The sequence below is a fragment of the Aphelocoma coerulescens genome, chromosome 15 (assembly GCF_041296385.1).
Source record: "Aphelocoma coerulescens isolate FSJ_1873_10779 chromosome 15, UR_Acoe_1.0, whole genome shotgun sequence".
NCBI lineage: Eukaryota > Metazoa > Chordata > Aves > Passeriformes > Corvidae > Aphelocoma > Aphelocoma coerulescens.
In genome coordinates, this window is record NC_091029.1 from 4,832,428 (window position 1) to 4,851,822 (window position 19,395).

The 19,395-nt window shown below is 45.7% G+C and overlaps 1 protein-coding gene across 3 annotated transcripts in view; it reads left to right on the top strand.

Annotated features, from left to right (window-relative positions):
* Positions 1–19,395, top strand: part of GRK3 (G protein-coupled receptor kinase 3) — a 60,595-nt gene that overhangs the window by 33,137 nt on the left and 8,063 nt on the right. For all 3 annotated transcript variants that reach the window (XM_069030791.1, XM_069030792.1, XM_069030793.1), the window contains exons 7-18: positions 703–754; positions 1,370–1,461; positions 4,129–4,228; positions 9,573–9,651; positions 10,098–10,228; positions 10,982–11,076; positions 11,906–12,013; positions 14,043–14,109; positions 14,304–14,404; positions 15,856–15,922; positions 16,375–16,470; positions 18,641–18,803. In XM_069030791.1, the coding sequence (XP_068886892.1) occupies positions 703–754; positions 1,370–1,461; positions 4,129–4,228; positions 9,573–9,651; positions 10,098–10,228; positions 10,982–11,076; positions 11,906–12,013; positions 14,043–14,109; positions 14,304–14,404; positions 15,856–15,922; positions 16,375–16,470; positions 18,641–18,803 (1,151 nt within the window). The remainder of the gene's footprint in view (positions 1–702; positions 755–1,369; positions 1,462–4,128; positions 4,229–9,572; positions 9,652–10,097; positions 10,229–10,981; positions 11,077–11,905; positions 12,014–14,042; positions 14,110–14,303; positions 14,405–15,855; positions 15,923–16,374; positions 16,471–18,640; positions 18,804–19,395) is intronic.

Here is a 19,395-nt window from a genome sequence, read left to right on the forward strand (position 1 = left end):
GTCTGGCTCAGCAGAGCAGCCCTTTCCTGCTCATGTGTCAGGCTCTGGAAAGCTCAGCTGCCACCCAGCACCACCCAAATCCACTCTCTAAACTGGTTTGGTGCCATTCTGTGATAATTATAAAAATGCCTCCATAAAGCTGTTATTTCTTACTTTGAGAATAAATGCTTAATTATTCATGTAGGAATAAGCAACTATTTTATTTATTTTTTTTCCCCAAAGCCTGTGGTATTGCTGATGTTTTTTCCTATTTTAAGATACAATGAATTTAAAACGTTCCTTGGAGTATATCGAGGTTCATTAACATAAATCCAGCTGCCTCTGTTTTCTTATCATTATCTTCCTCTTGCTGTAATTTAAATGTTTGTTAGTTCCAAATGTAGTTGTTCAAAAATTGAGAACCATCTTTGAATGGTTGAAAACCCTGTGAGAGAGGTGTGGGGACACACTGAGCCCTTACAGGGATAAGGTTATCTGCTCTCTTCCTCTCCCAAGGACGTAAAACGTGGAGTGTGCTCTGCCTGGGAATTGTTTTTCTTGGTGGGGGTGAGATTACAGTTGGTGAAAGGAAGGCTGTCATTTATTAAATACCACCCCACGCCCTAGCTCAGACAAGATTTTAAATATCAGAGTCTTGACATTTCCTGTAATACAATAGTCTCAGACAACTTTTAAACTTTTTTTTTTTTTTTTCTTTTGCAGTGACAAGTTTACTAGATTTTGTCAATGGAAAAATGTAGAGCTAAATATTCATGTAAGTACTTACAAGTATATTTATCTTGTCAGAGGCTGATACAGGAAAGAGAATGTTCAGTTTCGAATCCTGCTCTGCAAAGGCCTCATTAAGGAGGGTGGTGGATGTCACTGCTCTGCTATTCTTAGGCACAGCCCTGATGATTCCTGTCTGGACGTCCCCTCTGCCTTCCTCTGTTAATAGAATTTGGATTTTTTAATGGCTGAAAGAGCTGAACTGCCAGAATTGCTGCTCTTTATCAGCCCCAATCCCTGTCCATCTCCCTTTCCCACTCCAGTCCTGCCGTGATCCCAGCACCCTCTGAGCCCCTTCCCTTGGCCTCTGCTTTTTTCCTTCTGCACTTCTCTGTGACAACTTGGGCTGCAAAAATAGCCCTGAATGAGACTGGCAGTTTTTGGGAACAGCCTCATTCCCCTTATTCCTACTTCACAGTGTAGTGCTTCCAAGTACATGGAAATACCAACAAGAAGGGGCTGCTTTTCCAACACAATAAATGCTGTTGAATTACAGTTGAAGATCTCAACACATTCATGGATCATTTAGATGCTTTCACAGTAAGTTTTTTAATGCTGAAAAATGAAGGTTTTGTTTTGTTGTCTCTGTTTCCATTTGCAGCTGACCATGAATGATTTTAGTGTACATAGAATAATAGGAAGAGGGGGATTTGGTGAAGTGTACGGCTGCAGAAAAGCAGACACTGGAAAAATGTGAGTATCACCCACTCTGTGGCAGAGGTGATTGTAAACTCTGGACCAGTAAGGAAATCCTTTTAGTCATTTCTTAGGAAATCACTGGAAAGCAGCATCACGTTGCTGTAAAGTTCTTTGTGATGAAGTTTTATCCCCAGAGATTCTGATTCCTGGGCACATGGAAATGTCCTGTCAAAACTGCTGGAAAATGCACATGTGTTAAAATCAGGTGTGTGTGCTCCAGCAGTTCCCTGGATCAGAGGCTGCCAGGGCAGAGGGATGTTCCTGTGGAAGCTGTGGTGGCTGCTTGGGGGTGTCACCTGCTCCAGGGGCAGCTGGGGGTGCTGCAGGAGCCTGTCCCCAGTGCTGGGCAGTCAGGGCTGTGCCAGGGCCCATTCCCAGTGTGCTGTTCCTGATTTGGGGAATTGCCTCAGTGCCTGCCCCATGTGTGATGAAAGCAGTGATCCCTGCTGCTGTTTGGAAGGGGATAGCCCAGTGTTGGGCTTGTGCTTCCCAGAGCTCTCCGTGGGAACTCCAGGGTCAGCCCTGGGTGGTTTTTTATTCTTTTTGTGATCTCACCATTCACACACCTCACCTGGTCATCAGATTTCCATTTCTAGGCATCACTTTCCCATGATGTTCTGATCTGAACGTCTGGGCATGGATTTCAGCAGTTGATCTCAATGTCAATCCATTTCTTTACAGCCCACCCTTTCATCTTGCTTTTCTCCTAACAATTTTAGTCCATGACCCATCGTTAAACATTTCCCTTCCAAGTGAGCAGGGTGTGTGTGACGTGCCCTGTCTCTGGTTCCAGCTGGCTCCCCTGGCCCTTGTGTGACATCCCTGACAATAATAAACTTCTGACTCTGAACAAGTGGAAGACATCTTAATGTTGCTATTCTTACATTCAGTATTTCTGCAGTGACTTCAAGTATTTATATTAATATTCTTACTAACAACGCTGGCTTTATTCTTGCTTTGGTACTTTTTGTCCGTGTACAATTCATTCATTTGTCCACATACAAAAATAAACATTTGATTTAGCTTGAGGCACTCTCAGCAGGCAGTTCTCAGAGTCACAGCCATCTCTGTGTCTGAGTAGGGCTCTGGCAGGAGGTGGATAAACCTTGAGAAGTGAGAAGGACAGGAAAAGTGAAGCAAAGGACAGGTTTTACCAGATATAAATAGAGCAAAAGGAAGTGAAATGTGGGAAAACCAACCTTCTTTTCCAAATTTGAAGCAAAAGTTTACATGAGGTTCAGCTTCTGGGTAGAGGTTTGGTTTAATTCTTTCTTGATCCAAACCTGTCTGCCCAGCCCTAACCCAGATCCCATCCCCTCTAGATGGCTGCCTCTGCTGCACTTAGAGCCTGCAAGGAGCGTGGGAAGCCTCCCCTCCCTCCCAGGTAACACCAGCAGTGTTCACTGAACACACACACACCTGAGGCTTCTGCCAGCCACCCCTGCAAGGACCTCTAGAGAGGGGCCAGAAGCAGGATGCAGCCTGCATTCCAGGGAGAGGGACAGCAGGACAGTGACAGACTCGATTTGGGACAGGTTCCCAGAGAAGCTGTGGTTGCCCCATCCCTGGAAGTGTCCAAGGTTGGACAGGGTTTGGAGCAACCTGGGCTAGTGGAAGGTGTCCCTGCCCATGGCAGGGGGTGGCACTGGATGAATTTAAGGTCCCTTCCCACTCAAGCCATTCTGTGATTTCCATGAGCCTTGAACATCCCCAGTCCCTCTCTCCGGTCAGGGCAGAGCAGGGCAGAATCAGAGGTTATTTTTACTCACCCTTCACAGACTCCTCAGCAAGAACACATGAATAATATTCCCAGTCTGGAAACTTAAAATTCACCCTCACTCCCCCACTCCCAACACGCTGATGTCAGGAATGACGTGGCTGTTTTTGGGAGCTGGAGCTAAGGTGAAGCCCTGGGGCTGGCACAGTGAGGCAGGTGGGCATTGAAGCACTGCTATAATGTGGCATCTTCCTAAAAATCCATGTGTGCCCATGTCTAGGAGTCTTCTGTGGAGGAGCACAAGTGTCCTTCTCACTGATCTCTATTAATGAACTCACCCAACGTCTTGGAAAAATACCCAGCCTGTATCATATCCTCCTGTGGTTGGTGGTTGTTAGGGTAACATCCTTTGTGAGCAAAATTGTATTAATTTGTGTAGCACAGATGGTAGAAGACTAAAAAAGCTTTCTTGTGTGTATCTGACCTTTTTCTGAGTAGAAAGAAAATTAAGGGGGAAAAAAAAATACATATATATATATATAAAACTCAGTGTGTGTTCGAGAAGATATTGCTTTCCTGGTAGAGTTGAAACTGTTGGAATTAAATGGAACCATAACAGAATTTCTGTTATTTAATTCCTATGGCAGATCCTTGCTTGTAGGTATGAGAAAATGAATATATGTTGTGTAATTCCTATCTCACTGTGATAGCTTGGACATGGAATTATTTGTTAAAGCACTTTTCTCTGTTAGGAGGCTTCTGCTGGAAATGTATTAATTCTGGGAGGTTTTGGAGGTTTCATGCTTAGCCTGAAATGATGTTTTTAGTCCTGGGTTTAAGCTTGCTTACAGGATCCTGTAAATGTGCATGGCCTGGCTGCCAGTGAGTAGTACTGATAGAGGAGGTTTTTGTGCTTTTTCTGAATTGTTGTCTTTTTTTCTCAGGTATGCAATGAAATGTTTAGATAAGAAGAGAATTAAGATGAAGCAAGGAGAAACATTAGCCTTAAATGAAAGAATTATGCTGTCTCTTGTCAGTACAGGAGTAAGTATCACTATTTGTTATTCTTTCTTTCTTCTGTGTAATGGAAAAGCTGTTACATATAATGCATATTCCATCAATTCCATTGTGTGCCATGCAAAAATTAACCCCCACTGGAGCCTCCCCCTGATCCTTGCAATGTGTCTGAAATGAGAAGGGAAAACCAAACTTGCTTGATCAGTTTGGTTCCTGCAGAATGAGCATCTTTGCTGCAGAGGCTTGAGGGGGTGCCTGTTTTCTCAGGTAATTCATCCTCCTCCCCTCCTGACTTTTTAAATATCCTTTTTTTAACTATTTCTGTTTGAAACGTTTCCAAAACACAATTCTGTCTTTTAAAAAAGATTCCTTTTTTGCTCTAGTTACATAGTGCTTTAGTAGAATCTAAAGTGCTGCTGCAGAGAAAACTCCAGTTCATCCTCCCTTTCCTGTTACTCTGATATCCAATTTTTGGCTTTTATGTACTTCAGCTGAGTCAAGGTGTACCAAGCTGCTGTGCCTATCTAGTCTACTTATAAACTGCATTAAAATTGGATTCATTCAAATCGAGTACAAGTTGAAACCATCACTGATGTGTGCAAAAAGCCAGCACCTGCCTGGCATTGGCTGCCCAGCCCCTGGGGCCACTGGGTGGTGGCTGAGGTGTGTTGGGCTCAGAGAAATTCCAGGCAGGATTGGAGGTGGCTCTGCCCTCATTGCAGTGCCACCGTGGTTACCATGGCTACGGGTGATGCTGGCAGGAAGGTTCACTTCCCTCACCTTGTGGTGCATGAATTAAACACTCAGTGTGGGAACACAGCCCCCGTTCCCAGCAAGACACGGGAGGAATGAGGAGGAATCGTGAGTGGTTTTGTTCCAGGCTTGTACAAGAGCTGTGCAAAGAGCAGAATTCCCTGCAGTGGCAGAGAGCAAACAGTGGGATTTCTTCTCATGGACCAGGGCTGTGTCCCCAGAGATCAGAGGATTTTTTCTGTGGGACAGACCTTGAAGATCCTCGAGTCCAGGCATTATCCCAGCCTGGCCACTGCTGAGCCAAAGCTCCAGGGAGACCTTAGAGCCCCTTCCAGTGCCAAAAGGGGCTCCAGGAGAGCTGGAGAGGGACTTTGGACAAGGGGGAATGGCTTCCCACTGCCAGAGGGCAGCGTTAGATGGGATATTAGGAAGGAATTCTTCCCAGTGAGAGTGGGGAGGCCCTGGCACAGGTTGCCCAGAGAAGCTGTGGCTGCCCCTGGAAGTGTCCAAGGCCAGGTTAGATGGGGCTTGGAGCAGTCTAGGCTAGTGGAAGGTGTCCCTGCCTTGTGGGGGTGGAACTGAATGAACTTTAAGGTCCCTTCCAACCCCAAGCCATTCTGGGATCTGTGATTTATCCGTTCAGACTTTTTAATCGAGTTACCTGTTTTCACCAGAGATAAGTTGTGGCTTGTCCATGTGTGTCAGGATTCCTGAAAACCAGTGGGGAGTAGGTCTGTAGCAGAGACTAGACAAGAAATTGAGGCAAATGAGTAATAATTGTCCCATTAACTTCAATTTGTGATTCTGTGGCTCCAGCTCTGAATGTGAATTTGCATGTCTAGAGATTCGAAGAGAAAATAGTTCAGGAGCTGCTGGTGGAGGCAGTTTTCTCACAGGCCAGCACACAGTGGGGCTTTGAGCAGGGGGAGCAGCAGGAGGAACCATTTATTTCTTTCATTAAGGATTGTCAGCTCGTTAGAGTGACATTTCTTTCAGATTCTCAGAAATTTGAAAGACTTTGAAGAGAGGTTTTGTACAAAGTACTGCTCATTCAGGTCAGGTACACCTGGATAGCAGAGGTTGGAGCACTTGGAATATGCAGGATGAGATAGGTTTGAAAGTGGTGGAATAAGAGAATTCCTTCAATCCCTGAATAGAAGCTGAGGGGCTGGAGTGGCACGTTCTGTGCCCGGGGACAGGAGTTCTGCACTGCCCAGAGCAGAATGGAACTGGGAAGTTCATCACAGTACAATTAGTCACTTAACTGGGAATCCAGATGTCTCTGCAAATAACAGCTGTGCAGATGACACAGCTGGTTGTGTAATCAGTTCTGTTAATCCACCTAAAGCTCTGGCATTCCCCAGCACTCCTGGAGCAGGGAGCTCCCATGCTGGAGTCGGTCGTGGCTGCGTGGTGAGAGCAGCTTCCCATGGGTTCAGGAGTACAACAGGCACCTCTGCAGAGCATCTGGAGCCTCTTGGATGGGCCTGGTGGCACCAAACTGGGCTCTGCAGGGCTCAGTCTCCTTTGGTGCCTTTGCTGTGTCACTGTGGTGTAACGGGGACAAACTGTCACTGAGCTTTGGGTTTCCTCTTCTGCAAGGCACAGGCCCCATCTTCCCCTCCCACACAGACCTTCAGGCTGGAAAGGCATTGTGAAATCCTTGGAAGGTCACAGAGTAGGGAAAAGAGTTTACTTTCTTTTAAATATTTAATTTCTGTAGTAGCCAATATTTGCCTAATTTCTGTTCAGAAAACTGGAACATGGAAATCACCAAGGCGGTGATGGAGCCTGTGAAACCAGCCAGCCCCAAGGTGCTGTTTGTGGAAGGAAGTGGTTATTCCATGAATCTTTTCCTGAGGGTAGGAGGGGGTCATTCCATCTGTCTATTGCAAGACCAGGGGCCGTGCAGGGCTTCTCTCTGTTGTGGCTCCCAGTTTTTTCCTTCTGAAAAACCTCAGCACTTCAGCTGCCTTATCCAGATCTTCTTGAGATAATTTGACTAATGGCTGGATTCAAGACTCCCTCCAAGGGATGATAAATACAATCACAGAATCCTAGAACATCCTCAGTTGTCCCTGCCCAGGACACCCCAGGAGTCCTGCCCACCGTGAGGTGGGTCTGAGATCAATAATTGAGGTTTTTGGAGCAGAACTGGTACTTGGTTTTCACGTGTTTCAGGCAGGGACTGGCACATCTTTGAGTGATGCCTCAGGGCAGAGCTGCCCTCCAGTTAAAATGGGGCACAGCTGCTCTGTGCTCTGAGCACCTTTGTCCCCTCTTTGCTGTCACTTTGTGCCCCCAAAGCCGAGTGCTTGGCTTTCAGGGAAGAGTCAGAACCAAAGGTTTCCTCCTAGAGCACTTGTTAATGTGCTAATGTCTTTAAAATATCACATTTCTGCATTTTTTTATGGTTGCTCTAATATTTTTTTTCCTTCCACTTGATTTATTACCACAACTTTGACTTCAGCAGTTCTCTGGACTCAATCCAGGATTGTTTGGATGTAAGGAACTCTTTCCAAACTGGTCTTAATTCACACATTAATGTCATAATGTTGCTTATTTTCATCAGAGCAGAAACTTGACTGCAATGAAGAATTGCTCTCCTGGGAAATTGGTTTTATTGCTTTATGTGTCCTTTAAAAAAATAACTGTAGGGTGGATTTTAAAAAAATTTTATGCTGTAAAATACTCTTTTGCTGTGGTTTTTGTGTCAGGAAAATACTGCAGTACAGTTTTTCTCTCTGTTAAGCAGGGAAAAGGGTAATGATGAAATTAGGAATGCTTGCACAAAAATGAGTTATGCATCACATTTACACTTCCAGATAACTTTTTATTTTTCAAATCCATAAAAATAGAGGCAAGCTGTGTTCTGGTGTCGAAAAAACCCTTTTATTTGTCTATGTGTGGTGTTTAAATTCTGCCACTAAATCCTTCTGGGTAATTAGATTGCTCTGAAATTTTAGGAGTCGTGCTTGGGGACACTTGTGAATTACCCAGTTGATGCAGGAAATGAAGTTAATAATTCTGCTCAAGCTGCCGTTGTGAAGTTAAGTGGCAGCTGCAATAGTCCCCAGCACAGAGTTCATACCCAGAGGTGGTATCTTGTGTTAGCCACCACATCAGGCTCCTTATTTGTAAGGCCATTGGCTTTTCTTCCTGGATGTTGTGCAGGTGTTTCACACCCATCCCTCCCCTCTGCAGGGAGCATTTGGGGTGAGCAAAACATAAAGTGCAGTTGGGATGGAGCAGGGCAGGATGTACCCAAGCACTGTGGGGATCCCTGGGGTTGCAGTCAGGTCTGTAAAGCTTTGTATTTGCACCTCATGGAAGGATGAAGGGGCTCTGAAGTGTCCCTGTCCCTCCCTTTCCTCTCTCCGGAGCCGGCCCCGCGCTGCCCAAGGCCGCCGTGTTTTGCTGTTTCTAAATTGGGAAGGGAGCGAGTTCCTGTCAGAGATTCCCAGAGCTTTCCCTTGTCCATCCTGCAATGCTGAGCACGTTGTTGGAGTCACGTGAGGCCAAGCTCTGCTTCCTGCGGGGTGTCTCCTCTGGGATCGTCTCCCTGCCCCCCTTGGAGTTTTGGGGTCAGATGTGGGATGGGGCAGCACAGCCATTCCTGGAGGGTTCACTGCAGACTCACCAGACAGCCCTGGTTTTGTACCACAGCCATCCATGGAAGGTGTCCCTGCCCATCTGGAGCAAGATGAGCTTTAAAGTCCCTCCCAACCCAAAGCATTCCATGATTCCATCCCATATGGCTTTGGAGAAGTTGATGAAGTGATAGCCACCCCCAAGAGCCACCTGGCTTGTATCAGCAATAGTGTGGCCAGCAGGACCAAAGCAGTTCCATTCTTCCTGGAAAGGGTTCTCCAGCCCTGGCACAGCTGCCCAGGGCAGTGGTGGAGGCACATCCCAGGAAGGATTTAAGAGATGTGTGGATGTGGCACTTGGGGACATGGGTTAGTGGTGGCCTTGGCAGTGCTGGGGGATGGACTCGATGATCTCAGAGGATTTTTCCAACCTCAGCAATTCCATAATTATGAATTAGCCCTTGCATCCAGCACAGGCCCAGTGCAGAGGAAGATCTGCCAGCTGCTGCCGTGGAGTTTTGAATGTGTGTGCTGGAGGTACCAGGACATTGGGAATAAAGATGTGTTTTTCCAGTGGAATTTTTTATGGCTGCTTGTCTTAAACATGGGGTGAATTGAGGTTCCAGGTGCATCTGGAGGTGGGGTGTGACCCATCCCTGCCCTGGCTGCTCTGCTCTGACCTCCTAAAGCTGCTCCCTCGTGTTGTGGGTTTTACACAATCTGGACGTTGCTGTTGCTGCTTCCTGGACATTGTAACACTCAAGAATCCCAACTTCCTGCCTGGTGTGTTCACATTCCTTCAATCCTCTGTTGGAAATGCTGCTGGGCGCCAAACACCTTCCCTGTCACCTGGGCAGGGCCCTCCCAGGGGGGACAGGGGTTACCAGCATAGCTGCATTTCAGGAGTGAGGATAGAACTTGGGAATACAGGCAAATAGCACAGGAAAAATACCAGATGTATTTTTAGCTTTCCTAAGTCACGCTTTGCTCATTGCCTGAGGTGAAACCTCTTTGCTCTTCCCTTGCAGGACTGCCCTTTTATAGTCTGTATGACCTATGCCTTCCACACCCCTGACAAGCTCTGCTTCATTCTGGACCTCATGAATGGTAAGCAAGACTTGTGCAGATGATGATGATGATGATGATGATGATGATGATGATGATGATGTTACAGGAATTTTGGCAGGAGGATTGTTGAGATGGTTGGTCCCTCAAGCCTGGGCTGCTCTATGAGCTGATTTATTCAGCTCTCCACAAACCAATGTGTGGTACAGCCTTTTGCTTGGGTGGAAGTCCTCTGCTGGATTAGTCACTGAATGCAAATGTTTATGAAATAAATGCATTTTAAAATGGAATTTCAGACTGATGAAATCTCTGTATGAACTTTCTCAGCTATTTTGTCACCACATAGACTTGCAGAGGGTGGGGCTGTGTGCTCCACAGGTGATAAGAACCTACAAAAGCCCTGCTGTTCCCCCACAGTGTCACCCTGTCTGCCTGCAGGGTAAGATTTTACTGTTCATTTAGTTACATTTCAATTCTTCTCGTTTCAGGAGGAGATTTGCACTACCACCTCTCCCAGCACGGAGTGTTTTCTGAAAAAGAGATGAGGTTTTATGCTACTGAAATCATCCTGGGGCTAGAGCACATGCACAATCGCTTCGTGGTGTACAGAGACCTGAAGGTAATGGTTGGTGGGTGCCTGCATCCACACAGGCCCGTGGATAACTTCATGGATTACCTTATCTGAAACCTTTCCTTGGCAGGATTATTTCTTTATCTGCCTGGTTTTCATAATAAGGTTTCAAAGTCGTTCTAATCTGTGCCATTATCCAATTTAACTAGCCTGGGAGAGGCTTCCTGGGGGTCACAGTAAATCCTGTGCAGTGTTACTTATCTCCCTGATGGGAATAATTTAGAGGATCTACTGTATTTCTGGGAGCCCTGAAAGAGGCCTCTGTGTGTGTGATGGGGGACAACAGCAGGGGAGTTGCTGGGGGGTTTCACTGACAGCTGGGAAGTCGAGGACAGGTCCCAGAGAAGGGTCCCTGGACCAAGTGACAGCACAAGGGGATTGAAGTCTACCCAGAGACTGAGAATAAAAGGTGTGAGAGCCACACAGAGACCCTGCTGTGAAGAAACCAAAAGCAGCTTGAGGCCAGAATGGATTATTCATTTATTACCTGCTTTGTGTTTCAAACCTTGCCTGGTTGTTCTCTTCTGGTGTTCAGTCTTTCATAACCTGTGGAGTTGATGGTAGTGCTCTGTGAGAATGTAGATTTTTATCTGGAAAGTGCCTGGTCTAGTGATGTTAAATAAAAAAAGGGCAATTACCAATTACCAGGGAGTATTGATGTTTGAGTTGCTGTGCTGTGAGAGTTTGCACTTGTGTCAGCTGAGGAATACCAAGCACTCACCTCCCTGTGTTGGTTTCCAGCCTGCAAATATCCTGCTGGATGAACATGGGCACGTGAGGATATCAGACCTTGGACTGGCTTGTGACTTTTCCAAAAAGAAGCCACATGCCAGTGTGTAAGTATTATATCTGGGAGCTCTGCTGCACATACAGGTAGTGCTAAGTACATCCTGAATTTGTCTTTATAATTTAACTTTGCTTGAAGGGGAGGAATGACACTTGTGTGGCCCAGGCTTGCTGAACTGGAGGCTCTAATGAGGTTTTTCGGACTCCTCTCCCTATTTTCCTGCACAGTTGTAGCAGCTGATGTGTAGGCATGGCTGGGAGATGACACATTATTTTGGGATGATTCACTGCTCAGAGAAGAACCCGACTGAGTTAAAGTACCAGATTGCTTTAATTGTCCCAACCTGGTAATTAAATATTCCCAAACTGACTAAAATCCTGGATTTATTGTGCCTTTGTCTTTCTGGATCTTCTTGGAACTGGAGGAAAATGATGTTCCTTTCTGCCACTTGCCATCAGGATTTAACTAGGACCTGAATTCCCAGAGTTGTGTGTGGATTCACGTCTTACCTGGCACATTTTATTCTGAAGTCCTCAATTGCCCTGATTTAGTCTCGGAATTTATGCAAAAAGGGAAACTCCAGCCTGTCACACCTTAAAAGATTTGCAGTTCAGTAGCTCCTTGAAAAAAGTCCATATGTTTTGAGTATGTCAAGGATAAAAGCAATACCTGGTGGCTGCTTCTAGTGGTGCCCAGGGCTGAGCTCAGGAGTGTCCTGTGCTCCCCCAGGTGACACATGAAACCCATTGGAAGCAAAATAAAATCGTTAAAATGAATTCTTTCCAAACTGGGCTGTCTTGCTGAGAGAACATTGAATGATTTTGTTTCCAGTGATAGTGTTGGATGTAATGAATGTTCTGTGCTGTTGTGCTCTGCAGAGGAACCCACGGGTACATGGCCCCCGAGGTGCTGCAGAAGGGCACGGCCTACGACAGCAGTGCCGACTGGTTCTCCCTGGGCTGCATGCTCTTCAAGCTGCTGAGGGGGTGAGTGGGGCTCCTGCCTTGCCTTTGGGAGCCTGGGGGCCTCCGTGGGCATCCCTTGGAATATCAGGACATCATGTGTCACAGGTTGTCTGAAATGATCCCTCAGTGCTGACCCACATCCTCACGTGAGACAAAACCAGGCTATTCCTTCCAAACCAAACCCGAGCCCTGCTCCCTGTAGTGGCTACACATGTGGGACATGAGGAAGGCAGGCCCTCTGTGTGCTCTTTGAACTGCTGCTGACAGCAGTTTACTCCTCTCTTGGCAGCTGGTAGTGTTTTAAATGCTGAGATGTTACTCCTTGGAGTGCACGAAGCAGCCCTGTTAAATCCTGGGCTTCATTATGCTGAGATGTGGTGTTGTGGAGAAGCTCTTGGCTGCACTGGTCCCTTGTGTCCTACTCAGCCTTCCCTCCTGCAGGGTTTGGGGCAGGTACAAAGCATGGATCCTTCCATTTGCTGACTCTGGCCTGTTACCTTATCAGTGTCCAAAGGTCCACGGTAATTACAGCTTTGTCAGCAATTACCTTCTCATTAAACTTACATGTCTAGAATTGATTAATACCATGGGATTTATCTGAGCAGTCAACAAGCACTGATGGGCAAGTGCTTGTTGAAAATGGCATCCTCGATGTTATTGGCAAACCAGAAGAATCTGAGGCTTTTCACAGTGCTTCTCTGCAAAGATTGATCATTAGGTCATCCTGTGTCCTCACACATAATTAATTATAAGCTTTTATCTCCATCCAGACACTTTACAAAGGAAGGTCAGTGTGTGACTTGTGAATTGAACTGCAGAGTATCAGTTTAGCAGTAATTGTGCACAAAAAGGGCTATGTAAGGGTGCAAATAGAGAAAGAAGTGGTGTTTAAATTGCTGGTCTTTGGGCTGTGATTCTCCCTGGCAGAGACGTTCAGGGTGGTATCAGTGCTCAGCCAGAAGCCAGAGCATTGTTCACGGTGAACTCCTGGTTCCTCATCTGTTCTGAAGCCAATTAAACACATCCCAAAACAAGGGCTGGGCACATGGTGCCATTTCTTGGTGTTTGGTATATTTAGTCTGGCACAGAATCTGCCCATAAGTTGCCAGTGAATCATTTTCTTCCCTGATCTACTCAGAGCCTCCTTGTCAGAGTACATGAGGCTGTGTGGGAACCATTTACCTGTCATGCTAAAAAGAGAAATAATTGAAGTCCTGGTCTGTCCATTGCATCCATCAATCAGAACATTTTTGAGGATAAAAGGAAAATAACTTGGGAGTAGCAGGTCTCCAGTTGAAACATGCTGGTACACTCAGCCATGTGGCAAGGCAGAATGCTTTAGAATAGCTAATTAATGGAATTGATAAGTGAGTAACGTTTTGATTTCGAAAAATAATCATCCCCTCAAGGTTTTGAAGAAAAGAAACAGGGGATATGTCCTAAATGTAATTAAAATATCTCTTACTACAATGCTGCTTCCTTCTTTCATGAAGGACTGTGTGATAAATCTCTAATGTGCCACGGTCTTCCATAGCTTAGAGGAAAATTCAAACTCAAACCAGAATTATAAAGCAGGAAAGGGATAAAGCTGATAATTTACTAGATACCATCAGATATCTTCCCAGTGTCTGATGCTGTGGGATCTGTGATTACCTTCTCTCTTATCTCCTTACTCTCCATGATGGGGACTGATGAGTTCAGTGGGTCATGCTCAGCTTCCCTATAGAAATCCATGGATTTAAATCCCTGTGGGTGATGACTGTTTGGGGTTTCCTTGTTAGCTGAGAACTGTTCAGGTTTTTGGGAGACAGATGTAATTGGTGAGGCGTTTGAAACACATCTTTAAGACCAGATCACTGTTTTAAGAATTACCCAGCTTTTTTTGCTCACCTTCCTGTGGATCAGATTATTCTGCAGGACAGGATTGATGAGGGGGAAGGATGGAACTAACAGGATGCTCCACTCTTTCCTGGCATTGCCACAGCTGAACTACCCTGATATGCTGTGGCTTTACATTTATTAGTGTTTTGTTTTTTTCTTCTTTCCACAGGCACAGCCCTTTCAGGCAGCACAAAACCAAAGATAAGCACGAGATCGACCGGATGACGCTCACCGTGGTAAGGCCTGGCCTCAGTGACATCCCCGTGTTCCCCCAGCTCCCATTTCCCCTAAAACTAAAACTGCACCCCCTGCTCTCCCAGAGACCTGTATTTGCACATGGCAGAGCAGTTAACAAACACCATCAGAGACAAGAAAGCAGAACACACCACTTCCATCCTGGAATATCTCTTTGTACTTCCTTTCTCCACAGAATGTGGAGCTCCCGGATTCCTTTTCTCCCGAGCTGAAGTCCCTTCTGGAAGGGCTCCTGCAGCGGGATGTGAGCAAGAGGCTTGGATGCCAAGGAAGAAGGTAGGTGTTGTCTTCTCCTTGGACCTCTGCCTTGAAAAATTTCCACTTCTCTGTCAATGAGTGAACTCGTTTCAAGTGAAAATCTGCTTCCTGTTGTGAGGATTTTAATTTTGGAAAGAGAACATGAAAAAGTGCTGCTGCATGGAATTACATTTCAGCTTCCTTTGGTTTGGACATGTTTTTTGGACAATTTCTGTCCTTAAAGCGTTCCCCTGAGTTCCCTGCAGTCATGCTTGCATTGGGTGGTGTTCCTCCTTCTCATCCCTCGGTTGTTTTTCTGGTTTTGCCTGATCTGTTTTGGCATGAGATCATATGACTTGACTCAGACATACTGATAGGGAAAATTTATTGCTTTTATTGTATCTGTAATGATAGGAGCATATTACATACAAAAAAACCCCCCAACCCAATCCCAAAACCACCCAGCAAAAAGCTGTGAATATTGCTGGTGCTGCCTGTGTCATTTCATTATTCTAAGGAAAAGAGCTTTTGTTTTGTTTCTTGACTACAAAACACTCCTTGCTCCTGCCAAGCTCACCTTGCTTGTCGTTGTTCATGAAATTGTTATCTTCTGCTTAAAAATCCAGTGTGAGACTGGGAGAGAAAAGGAGAGGAGTAAACAACTGTTGGGAAACCATTGGGGTGTGTGATAACAGATAATGGTCACACCTGAGCCTGGGGCTGGCTCCAATTCCAGTGGGAGATTCAGAGCGGGTTTTTGTCTTGGAGCACTCTTTGATAATGACCCGAGATTGCTTTTCCCTGGGGCCTAACAAGAGTAGTTGATGATTTTCCCATAGAATTTGTGTAATGTGAAATGGTGTGGTTATTAACGGGTAGTGATTGGGATCTGCCAAAGGATCCGTGTTTGGGATCTGACCCAGATCAGTGTTTGGGGCCTGACACAGATCCTTGTTTGGGGTCTGACACAGAGCAGTATTGGGATCTTACCCAGATCCTTGTTTGGGATCTGACACAGAGCAGTATTGGGATCTTACCCAGATCCATGTTTGGGGTCTGACACAGAGCAGTATTGGGATCTTACCCAGATCCTTGTTTGGGATCTGACACAGAGCAGTGTTTGGGGCCTGACACAGAGCAGTTTTTGGGATCTGACCCAGAGTATTTTTGGGATCTGACACAGAGCAGAGTTTGGGATTGACACAGATCAGTGTTGGGATCTGACAACAGAGGAACATTGTTTGCTGTTGGAAATGATGGAGTGCCATCAGGAGTTCTTGCCTGCCAACCCTAGAGCACTATTCCAAGTGTTTCCACATGAAAATCTTCTCTCCTGTTGCTTACTGAAGAATTCTTGTGTTTTTCTTACAAAAAAAGCGTTTCCCCAATACTCTCAAGTGATAGAAATGTGACCTCTGAAGGCTTTGTATTTCTTGAATCCACTTGAAAAGCCCCTCCCTTTGTTGACTTCAGCCACTTCTGTTTTGCAGCGCACAAGAAGTAAAGGAACATCCTTTCTTCAAAGGCATTGATTGGCAGCAAGTCTATTTACAGAAGGTAAAGCATGAAGACAGTAATTTTGGCTTACTTGCTAAAGCACTGAAAGGAAAATAAACCCAAACAGGTACTGAGCAGAATACTCCAGAGGGTCGAAGTGCCCAGCACATTGCTCACTCCCACAAAAACAGGGAGGGTTGTTGATGAATATTCATTCCTACAGATCTTCCTGCTTGTTAGGGGTGAGTTGTTACATTTCTGGGGTCAAATGACTTCATGGTTTCCTTTCCTTTGCTGTCTCTAAACTGGGGAGTTTTATCCCCAAATTTTTGAAGGAGCTTTAATTAAAAGAAGTGGCAACGACTTTGCACTGAAGTTTAATTCCAAGGGGGACACGCTGGCACAGTCGAGTGTAATCAGTGCAAAAAAATCAAAAGGGTGTGTGAAAAATCAAAATGGAGTTAAATAATGCCCATTAATTTGTCTTTAATGATGCTGCTTTTAATTTCTAGTACCCTCCCCCCCTGATTCCTCCTCGGGGAGAAGTCAATGCAGCAGATGCCTTTGATATTGGCTCGTTTGATGAAGAGGACACTAAAGGCATTAAGGTACCCAGCTCTCAGTGGTGGAGGGTGGCACTGGGACTGCTGTGCTTGGCTTTCCGTGTGTGTGTGGCATTCCTTTGCTTCAGGGCTCTGGATGTGCAAGGAATTCCTTCAGGCTGGGAAATTCAGTCCATGGTGGTACCTTGGGCTGGTTCCCAAGTCCTCATAGTTTTAAATTAACTGAAGTCTACTTTTCTTACCAAAAGTTTTATGTGATAAAGGAAATGTTTCAAATGGTCAGGAAGCAATTGGGAAAGCTTCAGATTTTCAAGAGTACCTTATGGTTTGTGTCTTTAAAAGCTGTGATTTATTTCTGGTGGCTTGGAGAAATGGAGCTAAACGTTATTTTATCAGTTGAGTGGTCAGAGAGTGGTGGGGAAAGCTCTTAAAAATGACAAACTATGTTGATAGTAACAATTTCATAAGTTAGAAAACTGGTAAAAGAGATTTTCAGGTTTTGGTATTACCCAAAATGTAATGAGAATAATATAAATGATAAAAAAAGAGAAAAGTTAGAGCTGCTGGCCCCTTTGGGACTCACATGAAGGGGGTGACCCCCCTGTGAATTCCTCCACTCTCTGAAGTTTCCCTGGGACTTTGGACAGCAGAGCTTGGGGTCAGTGCCCTTCATTGTTTTCATCCCCCATTTCTGCAGTAGATCAGACCTTGTTATTGTTATTACAGAAGTGAGTCAGGAGGGAAACTAATTGTTCTAAACTTTATAAGCAAAAAGCCCCATTAAGTACTCACTGAGCCTAAAAGGGAGCTCGTCTGTCAGTGTCACCTGCTGTGGTGACAGAAGCTGGCACAGAAAAGTGCAGAGAGCCCAGGATGTTCTTTATCCCAGAAAATTCCACATTTTCAGCATCAATGTTAGCCTGGCAGGATTCCAGCCTCCTGTAACTCTGGAATGCCAGAATTCAGAGGAACATTTTTTGCAAGGAGGAACCGGGCGGTCTTTTTATTTATGGAGGGGATCAGATATTCTCAATGAGATGATCTAGTGAGAAATCCTGTCACTTGATGTGAATTATCATCAGGTCAGTGCTGTGTCATCTCCAGTCTGAACTCAGAATCCCACAGCTCAGGCTGCCTATGGGATAAATTTACCCTTGGGGGTGAGTCAGGGAGGGATAGCACAGCCTCCCCAGGTGTCACAGGAGTCCAGAGGGGACACGGGATGGTTCCTGCCTGAGTCAGCTGCCAGCGAGGTGCCAGGAGCCCTCTCTGTTCAAGTTTGAACACCTTGCTCTCCTCCCTGCCCCCTGGGATTATATTTATCCTGCAGAATGTCCTGTGGCCCCGAGTAGAGCACGTGAGCTTTGGGGTTACGGAGCGGGGGGAGCCAGCAGGGGATGCCTGGGTCTTTTCCCCCTTCCTCAGGTGCCCCAGGGAGTCCTTGCAATTGCAGAGAGGTCTTCTTGGTGTTTATTCCTGCTGGGATGTGGCCATGGATCTCTGAAAAGGAGGAAATATCTGTTCCAGGAGTGTCTGGCCTGACTGCAGTAGGGGAATTCAGCCAGTGCTGCTCCTACAGCTGTTGGTGCTGCATGCATGTGGCTTTAAAGCCCTCCAGGGATGGGCATTCCAGCTCAGTGCTGGACAACCCTTTGGGTGTGGAATTTGTTCCTAATTTTCTTCAGTGCAATTCAATTTACGTTCTCCAAGGATTAGTGGGGAAAAGAATCCTTATAGCAGGGAAATTGAGGTCTGCAGCACATGCTGATGAATTCTGAGGGTTAATTATTAAGAATATAGAGCCAAGCTGTGGAAGCATGGAAGGCATTGCTGTGGAAAAGGTGTCTTACCAGTTATTCAGGGAATTTTTGTGCTGAGGAAGTTTTTGTGCAACAAAGTTAAGAATGCTGCTGCTTCCATTGGAGTAATTATTGAAATGTGAAGTCTAGAGAGCATTATGGGACAATGCTAAGGATTTTAGAGCTATGCATCCAAACAAGTTTTGAGCAGGTGGCCTGTTCTCTGCACATAAATTAATATCTTTGCTTCAATTAGTGTCTGTGCTTCTCTTGCTTGCATCTGTCTGTTTTGTGAAGGTTTGAGTTCAATCCATCTTGTCAAATAATACTGTTGCATGGGTAACTATTAACTGTTGGGGATAAGAATAGTGAAAGTTATTAAAATGATGGGTTTTTTGTTGTTTTTCTCTTGCAAGTTGCTTGATAGTGACCAGGAGTTATATAAGAACTTCCCTCTGGTAATATCGGAGCGTTGGCAGCAAGAAGTAGCAGAAACTGTTTATGATGCAGTAAATGCAGACACAGATAAAATTGAGGCCAGAAAAAGGGCTAAAAATAAGCAGCTTGGCCACGAGGAAGGTAATCTGTCCTTACACTTCTCTCATCTTTTGCTGCTAGGTAGTAATTCCTGGGTTTGGAGTTCCACAGTCTCCTGTTGCTGTCATTCCTGGGAGTTGTTAGGATTCGTTTGATCACTGTCGTGTTGCTTAAGATGTTCCTTAATGTTTTGAAATGCTGAATGATGACATCAGGCTTTGGAAAGAGATTCATGGAATCACAGAGTCCTGGAATGGTTTGGGTTGGAAAGGACCTTAAAGCCCATCCAGTTCCAACCCCCTGCCATGGGCAGGGACGCCTTCCACTGTCCCAGGTTGCTCCAAGTCCTGTCCAGCCTGGCCTTGGACACTTCCAGGGATCCAGGGGCAGCCACAGCTTCTCTGGGCACCCTGTGCCAGGGTCTCCCCACCTTCCCAGTCTGTGGGATTTGATTTCCTGCCCAAGAGCTGGGAAGGGCCCCAGGAGGTTTTGCACAGCAAACTGCAGCTCGCACGGGGGTGTTGCATCAAACCCCCAAACTTTGGAGAGCAACATCCAGTGCTTTTAATGAACTCCTCCAGTGAAATACTTCTTTAAGAGCCAAGTCCTGTCCTTGGCCCCTGCTCTGCAGCCA